The sequence below is a fragment of the Chlorella variabilis genome, assembly GCF_000147415.1.
Source record: "Chlorella variabilis unplaced genomic scaffold CHLNCscaffold_3, whole genome shotgun sequence".
Lineage (NCBI taxonomy): Eukaryota > Viridiplantae > Chlorophyta > Trebouxiophyceae > Chlorellales > Chlorellaceae > Chlorella > Chlorella variabilis.
Window position 1 is genome coordinate 1086180 of NW_005435085.1, and position 13020 is coordinate 1099199.

Below are 13020 nucleotides of genomic sequence, written 5' to 3' on the forward strand. Positions count from 1 at the left end.
GTTTTTTTCCCCCCCCCCCCCCCCCCCCCCCCCCCGACCAACCCCCCGTGTCAGGCCAAGCTGTTGGAGCACAATGTGCGGTTTGGCGACCCTGAGTGCCAGTCCCTGATGGTGCGGCTGCAGTCCGATTTGCTCGAGTCGATGCTGGCACAGTGCCGCGGCGAGCAGGTGCGCGGTTGGTCATGAAGGGCAAATGGGCTGGCGGCAGGACAGCGCACTGGGGAAACCGCCCATGCCATGTTTGCTTCAAATCAGGCACCCCGGGTGGGGAGGCTGGCAGATGACCATGCCCTGGCCTCGTCCCGTCCTGGAACACCCGCTGCTGATGCAGCCACTGCTGGTGTGATGCAGGTCAAGCTGGAGTGGAGCGCTGACCCTAGCTTGACGGTGGTGCTGGCGGCCAAGGGTTACCCGGGGCCATATAGCAAGGGCGGCGCCATCCACAACCTGGAGGCCGTTACCGGCGCCAAAGTGTTCCACGCTGGCACATCCATGAAGGATGGGCAGGTGGTGTCCACAGGTAGGCAGAGGACGTTGTTGCCATGCCACACAATGCAGATCTGCTCCTATTGTGCGAGGGCACAAGTGTGTGTGCAGCAGTGATTGGGCGCCCGCAATCTAGCCTCCTTGCCCATGCGGGTTGTTGTTGTTTGTGCAGGTGGCCGCGTCCTGGGTGTGACCGCCACTGGCAAGGATGTGCTGGAGGCGCAGCAGAAGGCGTATGCGGCGGTGGACACAATCGCCTTCCCAGACGGCTTCTGCCGTCACGATATTGGCTGGCGGGCGGTGGCGCGGCTGCGGGCGGAGCAGGCTCGATAGCTCACTCCTGCCTGCCATTTCAAGCGGCGTTGTGATCCCAATTTTGGCCTGTGACACTGTGTACTGACTTCTGAGTTATTTGCTCCCTGTGAAATGCACGCCGGTGGCACCGTCGCAGCAGCCATAGGGCACAGGGCGAGCACTATTCTCCTGGCAGCCTCCACTTGCGATTGCTACATTTGCCCCAATGTTTACTGCCCTCTGTATGACATGAAAGAGCGGCATAGGCATTGGTCGCATGCGCTCGCCACCGCGCCAGCTGTCGAAACCGCCCGCCGCCATGTCCCCCGCCCACCTCGCGCACCCTCCTGCGCCCTACAAATGATTCACAGCAACCATGTCGTCCGCACACCGGAAGCCTGGTCCTCTCTCTACGCAATCCCAAACCCCACAAACATGTGAAAACGCCTACGTGAATCGCATGGTGGCTGCGCCAACTTGGCAAAATGGTACGGGACTGGGGCCGCACATCGCCGCCTGCGCGTCGTCCAGGGCGGAGCATTCAGCAGGCTGTGCCAGCTGCTACCAGCTCGCTGTTCAACATGACCTTGGAATCAAAGGGTTGCAAATGTGCAGCCTGGGCATGAATGGAATGAAAGACAGAGATGGCAATGCAGTGCAGATGAGGAAGAAAAAACCAAAAGCAGAGGATGAAGGCCTGCCTGCCCGCGGCACATCACAGCGCTAGGCCCTGGGTGACTGCTGCTGCCACTGCTGCCGCGGACGCAGCGACGCCCGCTGCGCCAAGTGCGCGAGCCCAGATGTTGCCCTCCTGCCCCTCCCTCTCCTCAGCATCCTTCAGCGCCTCCTGCGCGGCAGCCTCCTGCTCCTCCCTGCTGCCCCATGCATCCTGCTTCCTTGCAGCCGCCTCCACTGCCTGCCGCTGCGTGCCCGTCTCCCCTGCAGCCTGCTGCTCCTTCACTTCCTCAGCCGCCAAAGGGGTAGCAGGTGAAGGTGTCGCCGCTCGCGGTGTCTGTGCCTGCTGTGCCCGCTCCTCCAGCTGCCGCTCGCCCTCCTTCTGCGCCTGCTGCTGAACGCCGGCATCTGTAGTGCCAACGGCTGCGGCCTTGGCCGCAGCCACGTGCCCAGCATCGCGCTCCTCCTTACGTTCTGCTGTCTCCATCTCGCCCTCCAGCTCCATGCTTTGCATCCAGGAAATCGTGTCGCGCTTGCCTGCAGGCAAGAGCTCAACCCCCCCCCCACCCCAGGTTGGTAGACCTTCATCGTGGCTGGTGACGTGGTGCAAAAGCATGCCCAATTACAAAATGCCTGTCCAAACAGGCACAGCAACTGCGCAGGAGATTAAGTGCACATACCCTTTTCAATCATCGCCGCCACGATGGCCTCATCTGCAGGTTCGAATGCCCATTGCACCATTCTGCAACCAACCGGAATGCCAGCAAATATTTATGGCACATTGCTCCAGTGATAACAAACTCAAAGGTGCATTGCTGCTCGACTTACTGGCGCAAGCTGTATTCCCAGGGCTCAAACGAATCTGGGCTGATGCCAATCCTGCAGATGGTACAAGGCGGAAGGCAAGCAACATGGCATTGTGTGGGGGGACCGACAACATATGGACGCCCTCAGGCGCAGGACAACACTGTGGCGTCGGACAACATTACCTGTAGACTGGGCTAAGCTGGCGGGAAGGGAAGCAGCAGATACGGACGCCCACAGTCCCGGGGGGCAGCGGAATGAAGTTGGTCAGCCCACCGTCACAGTGCCGCTCACCGCGGAACTCTACACGAGGGGGGAGGCAAATGAGGTGGCATCAGTAGTGAAAAGAGCAGCAACGTGCCTTGCAGGCTAGCATGTGCCTAGCAAGCCAGCACGTTGCTGTGCTTGGAAATCAGTCGCAAGCAGCACAAACCTGTGAACGCATTGCCATCGAGCCAGAACGGGATGTGGCAGCTGGTCATGAGGGCCTGGATGAGGTCGGCCCTACTGCTAAAATCAGACACCAGCAGGGGGCGGGCAATGGGAGTAACCTTGGTGACTGCCACGTAGGCCTTGTCCTTGCATTTGAGGTGGGCATCCTCTGGCAGGTGCTCCCTGAGAAACGAGTGCAGCACAGCCTGCGGCAGTGGCAGCAGGGCATGTCAGGAGAAGGTTGGGAAGAGCTCCACCCTTCCTACCCCAGCTCAAATGTGGTATCAGTGTGGATGCTGGTCAACTCCACGCACCCCCAGCCTGCCACGCGTGCCACCCTGGCGCAGGTCTGCAAGTAGACGCAAGTTCTGCTCCACGATGTTGTCCAGCGGCATCCCCGACTTGATGCACGCGGCCAGCAGGGAGCCGGCGGAGGCACCCCCAATCTTGACTCGCTCTACGGGCAGGCGAGCGGACAGCGAGGAAGCAGTCCATGCTGCACGGATCGACACCTGCTGGCTGGGCAGGGCAAAGCAAGGCATGCACCAGGCATGCACCAGCGATGAAAAGGCACAGGCAAGGCTCCCACCTGTGAGGATGCCGGCGTCGATCAGTGCTCCAGCGCTGCCGATGTAGTATGGAAACAGGCACCCCCCTGCATGTTTCAGCCAGCAATGATGGCAGGGAGGCCAGCAGGCAGCACAGCCACCCAGGCAGCCAAATGTGGGGTGCACCAGTCCAACTCATGTCCCTCGGCTGCCGACGCACTGAACGAGTCATGCAGGTGTGTTCAAACCAACCACCGCCCTACCCGCGGAGAAGCCAAAGCTGAGGTTGCCTTCCTTGATGGCCTGCAAACAGCAGAATCAGGAGTGGGTGCAGCCCCCGCCGCGAACTTCTAAAAAACATGACGCAGGCCCATTTCACAATTTGTGCCACTCACTTGCTGCACATCCTGCTTGTGGGAGGCATCATCCACCACCAGCGTGCCGCCCAACTGGTTGCCGAGGCGGCGGAAGTCAAGGTTCCTGGCAGCGCTCAGGATGCCCACCGCCCGCCGCTGCTGGTCTGCCGTCAGGCCAGGGCCGCTGCCTTTACCGCCACTCCCGCATACAACCTGCAGCGCTCGCTGGGTGCCCCGGCTGGCTGCAGCGGCGACGGTGCCACCCATTCGCATTGTGGCAGCTGGGGAACTGCAATAATTGATGCCTGAGTGATGCTTCTTGGGAATTTATAAAGAGACGGGTGAGAGAGGCGAAGCCATACCGCAAGGGCCCTGGTGCCTAGCTGCACCTCCTGGCGGGCCAAGGATTTTGGCCCTGGAAGCTCCTTGCGCTGTATGCGTCCTTAAACGACCTGGATCAAGCCCCCGGATCCATGCCAGCTTGGCGCCGGCGCCTCCCTCTTGGCGGTGGCGGCGCCATGCCCCGCCGTTTGTTTGCTGAGCCTCAGCACATGCATGCCTCTCCATAATCTCACAATTGAGTATAATGCTTAGCAGTAGGTCCCTGCCCAACTATTTTACAATCAACCGGAGAACCGGGCACCTGCCTGTTACAGGCTGTCGAGGCCTTTGCAATGCTTTGCCCCCAACCGAGCCCCAGCGCTGGTGCATGATCGGCAATGCCTCAACTGGCTTGCATACCCTCTAATGAATGAACAAGCGCAAGACCTGAAAAACAGCAAGCTAACAAGTAGACTGCCACAATGAGGATTGAGGGTGCTGGTGCACAAATGCCTCGGCCGATGCGACATGCTTTTCCAGCGAATCTTCAAGGAACTTGGAGTCCTCAATCAAGCCCACCCGCAACAGCTGCGAGTACAGATCTTCATAAAGGAGAGGGCCAGTGTGGTTGCGTCGCGCCAGTTCAGCGTACCGACACCGATCGAGGTCGGCAAAAGAGCGTGAGGTGATTGCACGCCGGTGCACATGCCGCTTTGTAATGCCCATCTTGTGCGAGCCCACGCTGCCAATGTAGTTGCAACGCGCCACCAGCGGCATCGTCTCAAACCAGCTGTTCGCTTGCATGACCTGACCCAGCCGCACGTCCCAAGGCCTCTTGTCGCGTGGTTTCCACTCAGCGCCCAGCGCATCCCAGGTGCGCCGCCACAGCGCCCAGCCCCACGGCTGGAACCAGCGGTCCACCCAATACTTGTCCAGCAGGCCCAGCTGCTGCACCATCAGCAAATCGTGGGCCTCCACAGCGCCGTGGTGGAAAGGGAAGGAGGTGGACCAACACGTGGCGAGGGCGATGTCGGGGCGGTCAAATATCAGGCCGCTGGTCACGTGCCACTCAAACCAGCGCAGCGCGTCGCGCTCCACCACAATATCGTCCTCCAAAATCACGGCAAAGTCGCTCAGCTCCATGGCGCCTGCCACTGCTCTCCGAATGTTGCGCTTCAGCCCGAGATTGGCCTCCGCAGCATTCACCACCACGTCCCGAAAGCCCAGGCTGGCATTGCGGGCCAGCCATGCCAGCTGATGCGAGTAGGTCACAATGCTCTGCCAGCCTTCCTGGTCAAAGCTGCTGGCGTTCTGTGGCGGGCCGTCAATCCAGATGGTCACCACATACTCGTGTGCGCCCCATGCCTGCCGCAGCGCGTCGATGACCTGCCGAAAGTACTCGAAGCGGTCAAAGGCGATGATGGCCACCACCTTGTTGAAGCGGAAGCCCGGAGGGAGCGCGGCCGCTGGCATCGCCTGCTCAAGCTGCTGGTTAACTGCTGATCCTGGGCGCCGCTGCTGGCTGGCACCTGGCTGCTGCAGCTTTGCTGCCGCCAGCACCAAGAGGATGGCCAGCAGTGCTGCTGTGTAAGGGTGTCGTGGAACACGCCTATATCGTCTGACAGCATCAAACAAGGGAGATGACATGCCTGCCTGAACCTACAACCGGGAGCAAATTGTGTGTCCCCAGGTTGAGTGAAATTGCAACGTGATGCGAGACGGCTGCGGCAGCGGGAGAGGCGGTCAGTGGCAGCAGCCGACTGCACGACTTGCGCAGCACCTGCAGCCTGTTGTCATCTATTCATTCAGATTAATCTAATGCCGTGGTGCAGCGGCGTCAAGACACCAGGAAATCAGTGTGCTTGTGTAAACTGTGCCTCGTGGCCCTGAAATTGTCGGTGAATACATGTAGAACAAAATGGAGGATGCAGAGCTCCCATTGCATTCCGACTGAAGTTACAACAAAGTACACTGCTGGTGCCAGCAGCGCGCGATCGTATTGCCCGCATTTGGAATAAAGGCAGAAGCAGAAAAATACCAGCAGATCACATCCTCTCTCATCGGCACTCCGCCGCACGGCCCGTAGCAACTTTTGAAGTCAAGGCTGTTGGCGGCTGGAGGTCCTTGCTCGGTGCTGCGAGGCGGTGCTATGTAGCACTGGGGTACCCTAGAAGGTCGAGCGCCTTCACGCCGTCAGACCCAACCCCGGTGCCGCCGCTGCCGCTGGCAAACCTGCTGCAGGTATGCTGGCAGCACTGCTCTTGATGCGTGTTGCGGCACTGCTGGGCCCTCTGAAGTACAGTCAGCGGTGTGTATTGAGATGCCAACTGTTGCAGGGTTGCAGCTTGCACCACTGGCTGGCCCTTCGCTTGCCCTGGTCACCACGGCAGGGAGCAGCCGCAGCATCAACACGTGAACACCGCTGTTGGGCATGAGCGTTGCTGGCAGCGGAAGGTCCCCTTCCACACCATCCAACAAGCAGCGGAGACCACCCACAGCTGCCGCTGCCAGTGCCGTGGGTCTGTTGGCACTTGTGGCGGTGAGCAAGCATGTTCTGCCCCAATTTGATAAACCTATAGCATTGCGGCACCATGCTGGGTTACTGGGAGAGCCGACGTGCTGTACGTGTATGCAGGCATGGAGCAGTGTGGACTCTCTGCGGAGCAGCCTGCCTCTGGCAGCACCTGCTGGCGCGGGTCACAGCATGCTAGCTGGCGCTGGGCAGTGGCGTGCCGGCCAACAAGTCCCGAGCGCTATAGAGCTGGAGCTGGAGGCAAGCCTGCAGCGGCGGCAGTGTCCACCTCATGGAAACAGATCCAATGTCAGCTTTGCCTTTCTGCATGTGCCAAAGACAGCAGGTGAGAGCTTTATGGGCAACTTGCCCAGCCCATCGAGTCTGGACCTGACACGTCGGAGGCTGCTGTCACCTGCCCAACAGCTGTGCCAACTCCTCGCTCACACCACAATCGTGTGTGCAGGCAATTTTCTGGTGAAGATATTGAGGCGCGCGCTGCCCGCAGATGGCAGCGGGCGGTACTGCCAAAAACGCCAGGATTACAGCAATCATGCAAATTTTCCTTGTGTGGAGAGGACTGGGCTGGCTCCACAGCATCTCCAGCTGCTGGCCGACCTCAAGGCCAACTTCACCACCGTGTGCAGCGGGTTCAATGTGCACCAGGACTACGGCTTCTTTCAGGCGCTGGGCATCGACCATTCCCGCACCCTGACCATGGTGGCCCTGCGGCACCCAGTGGAACGCACTCTCAGCCACTACTACTTCCAGATGAGGATCATGCAAGACAACCGCAAGAATTTCCTCTTCTGGCCCAAGAACGACTCCGATTATTCTGGCCTCATTGCGTTTGGATCTCAGCAGCGCCAGCAGGCCAACTACCACACCTACATGCTGGCTGGAGCCATGGGCTGCCGGTGGCCTGGAGGGCCAGCTCCCCCCACTAGCGACGCCGAGATTCTGGAGCGTGCTAAGCGCAACCTGGAGAAGTTTTGCGTGATTCTGATCACGGTGCGCTAGATGGCATTCACGCCGCTGGCACGCTGGCGCGAAATTTGGCCAAGTGCCCATTGTTTCTCGTCCTGAATCCAGCCCTGAATTTGCTGCAGGAATACATGGATGATTCGGTACAGATGCTGGGCGAAGCTACTGGCTGGCCCGACTCTGTTCTCTTCCGTGACGTGAGATCCTCTAATGCGACGCCGCGCCCAAAAGTGCCGCTATCAGCAAAGCGCGCCCTGCAGGCTGCCAACCACCTGGACATGCAGCTGTATGAGTATGCAGTGCAGCTGTTCCTCAGACGCGGCAGCCAGGCAGCAGCGGCCACCCTGCAATAACACACGCGCAGGCCATTGGCGGACTGGGGTTTTGCAGCTTGAAGTGCCTCCAGTCCCTTGCCAAGCCCGGCCTGCGTTTCTTTGTTTTGTGAGGGTGCTGCCTGGCCTGCAAGCTGTAAGCTTGCCGAGGCCGACGTGGCTTAGAAGCCGTCAGTCAACCCGGTTAGCCGGTGCAAGGGCTCTTTGCTGCAGCCCCAGCCAGGTCAGGGTAAGCGTATCGAGATGAACACGGCCCTGTCCCTTCTCCGGTGTCAAATTGGACTGGCACGTGCAGCGCACGTTGCGGCGGGGTTGGCAGGCGGACGGCATTGAGCGGTGGCGGCTGGCAGCAGATCTTGAAACCGGCAGGCCTAACCTGCCAGCAGCATGCTCAACATTGTCCAACATGTTCAACAGTGAACAAAACAATCATCCAGGACCGGAGGTACCTGTACTGCTGAGCTACAGAGCAGCTGTACTGCTGAGGGTGCCAATCACGCGCTTTCAAAACGCTGCAGTTCGGCTTTTTGTCGTTCGATTAGCTGTGTGTCAACGATTAGCATGCGACGAGTCGAGGCTCTTTGCTTCAAACGTACGAGCACTCAGCGCTTTGAAAACAACACAACACACCCGGCATCGCAGGCAGACATATTGGACTGAGTCGCACCTCCCTGTTTTCGGCAGGAGCGCAGTGTCTAGCGGCGGCCGCTGCGACGGCGCCCCGGCGGCAGCCGACACGCTGGCGCGGTAGGCTGCTTCCGCCTGCTGTAGCCCCCATGAGATAGATGGCTGCTGCCTCCAGAAGAAGTGGGCGGGGTCGGCTGGTGGTAGGTGCGACTTCTGCCACTTGTTAAATCCATTCCACTTCACGGCCACCCCCAAGTTTACTGTGTTGGCTTGCTGTGCAGCGCTGACCTGTGCCGGGTGGGCAATTCTCATGCTCTTTGCCCCATGGCTCTTTCTTGGCGGCAGAGCGGTGGAGCGGCGGAGCGGCGCGGCCCCTGCAGCTCCTGCTACGGCAGCTGCAGCACGCCGCTATTATGTGCTGGCAACAGTGGCCGACCTGGAGGTGGCCATGCTGAACGTCTTCCTTCAGTCCTGGAAGCGCTACTCACCACACACGCACATTGTACTGTGGGTGGAGCGAAACACCACGCTTGCCGACCATGGCGTGCCCATAGAGGTGATTCGCTTCGCCCAGACCGAAAACATCAAGCTTGTCAAAATGCAAAGGTGGGCGGGCTGAGCTCTGGGGTAGCCATGAACACTGGAGAGGCCGGGCGAGGACTGTGTGGCAGGTGTTGCTGGCTACCATGCTATCAGTAAGCCTCCTCGCTGCGCTGGAGCTGTCTCCATACCCATCATGGCGTTTTCAAATGCAATGCTGTGCCATGCTGCAGGTATGCGCTGTACAAGCCATATCTGGAAGACCTGCTTCGTCGAGGATACACAGGTGGAGTCGTCCTTGCTGATGCCAGAGATGTGTTCGTTCAGTCGGATCCCTGGCAGGACACGATCCTCCAGATGCTGGTGGCCCAGGTGTGCAATGCAAGCTAGTGCTCCGCCTCCATTCACCAGCATAGCAGTGTGCAGTGCGCCTTGCTCCTGGCACCGAGCTTGTCTCAGGCGCGACAACGATGTGAATGTAGGATTCCCTGCTGTTCTCGCTGGAGGGCAGACCTGAAGATGGAGAGGGGAAGCCCATTCACGAAAGCATAGCGAACCACCGTTGGCTAGGAATCTGCTTTGGGCGCAGAGTCCAGAAACGCCTTAAAGATAGGCCCATCTCCTGCTCAGGTGGGCATGCGGCATAGTTTTTCTTCGTGTGTGTGTGTTTCTTGAGGGGATGGTTTCAGGGAGGCAAAGGTTATCCTCAGTTTGGAAGTGATGCAGTAGTTGCTTGCCAGTGGGCTGACGCGGCTGCCCTCCTGCAGGTGTGACTGTTGGTGGGCTGGGCGCAGTCGCCGCTTACGTCAGCCAGCTGCTGCACGTGGCATTCGAGGTCGCCAAGCCTGGATGCAGGTTTGATGCCACTTGCTTGATGTGCAGCAGGCCTCACTTACTGCTGCCCCACGTGTGCTCACTCCCTGTGCCGCCCTCCTGGTGCGCCCAGGGAATCCAACGGTGCCGACCAGGGTGTCCACAACTTCCTGCTGCACGCTCTGGGCCCGGAGGGCAAACTCAATTTTCATTACCATGTGCTCAAGAATTGGGACAGCCCGGTGTTCACGGCAGGTGAGCACGCAACACATTTGGTGCTCCTAATTGTTTCATCCGGATCAAATGCTGTTTCCTAGTGTTGAGATGCAGAGAGTAAGCCACTGCAGCATTGATGCGTGAAGCACTGCATTGCAAAACTGGCACAACACAGCGCAGAGTGCTCTGTGCCTGCAGGCTACGGGTGGCCGCACCACTTGGACACGTTTGGCGTGTTTCAGCGTAGGAATGGCAGCACGCCACCCATTGTACATCAGTATGACAAGAGAGGAGGGGTGCCGGCCATCATCAAGGGCATGTACCCTTTGCTGGATGACGACTATCGTGTGTTTGGGCCCAACGAAGCGGCCACGGCACCGGCAGTGCCTGTCCTGTTGAATGTCTGCAGATTCTGCAGGAGCTGACTCAGGCCGCCCTTTGATGCGGCTCGATTTCATTCGTAAATGCAGTGGCATGTGAGGTTGCAGAACATTATTGCTGCAGATTCATTCCTTGCCAAATCAATGAAACAGACGGCGAACAAGCAAGAATAAAACAAAGCAGTGCAGAGCAGCAGCAGTGGAGAGATTGCATAGATCAAACAGTTCAAGAGCGACGAATCAAGTGACAAGGAGTCAACAGGTAGAGTGCCATGGGGCAGGCTGCTTGCGCAGGAATTCTGAGGCTGCCAGCAGGTGCTCCTCAAAGGAAGCATTGGCATACCGAACGTCGTTGCCACCCAGCCCGCGCCTCACAAAGTCGTAAAGCTCCTCGAGAGCAACCTTGCCTGTGACGTTGCGGCGCGGCAGCTCGGCGTAAGTACAATGCGCCAGGCTGGCAAAGGATCCAGAGGTGACTGCCCGGCGGTGCACATGCCCCTTGGCGACACCTTTCTTGTGGAAGCCCATGCTGCCAATGTTGTTGCAGCGCGCCACCAGCGGCATCGTGCCTACCCAGCTTCGCTCCTGGATCTGGCGGCCCAGCTTCTTGTCCCGGCCGTTCCACTCAGCGCCCAGTGCATCCCAAGTGCGCCGCCACAGCGCCCAGCCCCACGGCTGGGCCCAAGAGTAAAGCCAGTACTTGTCCAGCAGGCCCAGCTGCTGCACCATCAGCAAATCGTGGGCCTCCACAGCGCCGTGGTGGTAAGGGAAGGAGGTGGACCAACACGTGGCGAGGGCGATGTCGGGGCGGTCAAATATCAGGCCGCTGGTCACGTGCCACTCAAACCAGCGCAGCGCGTCGCGCTCCACCACAATATCGTCCTCCAAAATCACGGCAAAGTCGCTCAGCTCCATGGCACCAGCAACGCTGCGCTTCTTGTTGGCCCAGACCCCTACGTTGGTCTCCGCAGCATTCACCACCACGTCCCGGAAGCCCAGGCTGGCATTGCGGGCCAGCCATGCCAGCTGATGCGAGTAGGTCACAATGCTCTGCCAGCCTTCCTGGTCAAAGCTGCTGGCGTTCTGTGGCGGGCCGTCAATCCAGATGGTCACCACATACTCGTGTGCGCCCCATGCCTGCCGCAGCGCGTCGATGACCTGCCGAAAGTACTCGAAGCGGTCAAAGGCGATGATGGCCACCACCTTGTTGAAGCGGAAGCCCGGAGGGAGCGCGGCCGCTGGCATCGCCTGCTCAAGCTGCTGGTTAACTGCTGATCCTGGGCGCCGCTGCTGGCTGGCACCTGGCTGCTGCAGCTTTGCTGCTGCCAGCACCAAGAGGATGGCCAGCAGTGCTGATGTGAAAGGCCGGGGCAGCCGCTGCAGATGGGTTCGCCGCTTCGTTCCATCACCAGGGACTGGCATGTGTGCCTGCGGTAGCACCAGGACATGAGCAGCATTTGCTGTTTTTGCTGCATCAAGGAGCAATTGCACCAGTCTCATGCGTATCTGCAGAGCCTCTTGACGGCAGGCAGGCGGGCAGGCGGGCGGGCAGCAGGCGGCGCCAGGCCTGGCGGGCAGGCAGGCGGCGGCATTCGGCCAATGATGACTGGTGGCCGCACCCAATCGCACCTGCCACTTCGACAGGCCCACGGCCTCCAATTTTACACGCCTCCAATTTCACACCTAACTCATCGTGGACACGTCAAGTGGGCAGCGGCGACCAGGGCAGCTTGGATGCGTCCCTCGTTTCAAAGTGTTTGTTTTCTGCAGTGCTTGCGATTCGAGCGCTCAAGCCGGTACACCGTACCGCCTCTTGCCAGGCGAGATGCAATGGAGGTCAATTCGTAGCTAATACACACGCACACGCGAGCCGGTCACATAGATCATAACTGCTTCCGCCACTTGACATTTTGCAAGCCACCTGATCTTTTGCCTCTCCAGCTGAAGCTAGTCACAATTGGCCTCTCATACAGGTGTAGTCTGCAGGCGGCATGGGCTGCGCCGCCCCCTCAACCGACTCCTGCAGTTGGCCGCCCCCTCAACCGCACCGTGCTGCACGTCGGCGAGAGCGGCTCAACACTCTGTGTGCACTACTTGTCTGCTTGATCGTCTAAAGGACCTGTTGCCCTTCGCAGATGTAATTTCGGCACGTTGGACAGTAACCAATGGGAGCCAGCAGGCTACCGCCTTCTGTACCGCGTCGTAGGCCCGGTGCTGCCGTCACTGCGGCCCTTGCGCTTGTGATTGCCATGGCGGTGAGTGGGATTTGTTTGAAGGAAGCCATCCAGAGCCATATGCTGAACCAATGCTGCAGCACAAGCCATGATCATTGCTGTGCGCTGGATGGCATTTGCAGGCTTGGAGTCTGTCGGGCTCCTTGCGCAGCAGCTCAGCAGCACAAGCAGGCAAGAGTTGCCGCTGTTCCTCTTGCAAAGTACCCCATGACGTCACTTCAGCTCCTCTGATGGAGCAGTGCCAAAGCGCAATTGCATTGCTGCCACAATGCAGGCAGCATACATAGCGGCGATTCGGAGCTGCACGCGCAGGGCGCCACACGGAGCAGTGCTAGTGATGCGGAGCTGGAGGCAGGCTTGCAGCGGGGGCAGTGCCCTTCCCTGGGCAGCGGTGCAAACCTGAGCATTGCCTTCCTCCATGTGCCCAAAACGGCAGGTGGGTGGGTGGGGATCCAGCAGCAGTGCA

At 59.6% G+C, this 13020-nt stretch overlaps 4 protein-coding genes across 4 annotated transcripts in view; 2 read left to right on the top strand and 2 right to left on the bottom strand.

Moving 5' to 3' along the window:
- CHLNCDRAFT_34136 (hypothetical protein) overlaps positions 1-927 on the top strand; it is a gene marked incomplete at its 5' end in the record, with an annotated part of 2771 nt that extends 1844 nt beyond the window's left edge. The window contains 3 exons of the mRNA XM_005850567.1: positions 55-168; positions 352-520; positions 659-927. Coding sequence (XP_005850629.1) covers positions 55-168; positions 352-520; positions 659-819 — 444 coding nt within the window. The 3' untranslated portion in view covers positions 820-927. The remainder of the gene's footprint in view (positions 1-54; positions 169-351; positions 521-658) is intronic.
- Positions 928-2279: 1352 nt separating this feature from the next.
- CHLNCDRAFT_56906 (hypothetical protein) lies at positions 2280-5389 on the bottom strand (the record flags this gene model as incomplete). The annotated part of the gene is made up of 8 exons (XM_005850852.1): positions 2280-2334; positions 2445-2562; positions 2693-2897; positions 3006-3148; positions 3281-3346; positions 3503-3542; positions 3635-3837; positions 4612-5389. 8 exons carry the CDS (start codon positions 5387-5389, stop codon positions 2280-2282), a joined length of 1608 nt encoding a protein of 535 aa, XP_005850914.1.
- A 770-nt stretch (positions 5390-6159) lies between these two features.
- CHLNCDRAFT_50309 (hypothetical protein) lies at positions 6160-9301 on the top strand (the record flags this gene model as incomplete). Its single annotated transcript, XM_005850568.1, has 6 exons — positions 6160-6217; positions 6895-7439; positions 7538-7704; positions 8516-8575; positions 8717-8977; positions 9145-9301. 6 exons carry the CDS (start codon positions 6160-6162, stop codon positions 9299-9301), a joined length of 1248 nt encoding a protein of 415 aa, XP_005850630.1.
- Positions 9302-10575: 1274 nt separating this feature from the next.
- CHLNCDRAFT_50310 (hypothetical protein) lies at positions 10576-11565 on the bottom strand (the record flags this gene model as incomplete). The annotated part of the gene is made up of 1 exon (XM_005850853.1): positions 10576-11565. One exon carries the CDS (start codon positions 11563-11565, stop codon positions 10576-10578), a length of 990 nt encoding a protein of 329 aa, XP_005850915.1.
- Between the last annotated feature and the right edge of the window lie 1455 nt (positions 11566-13020).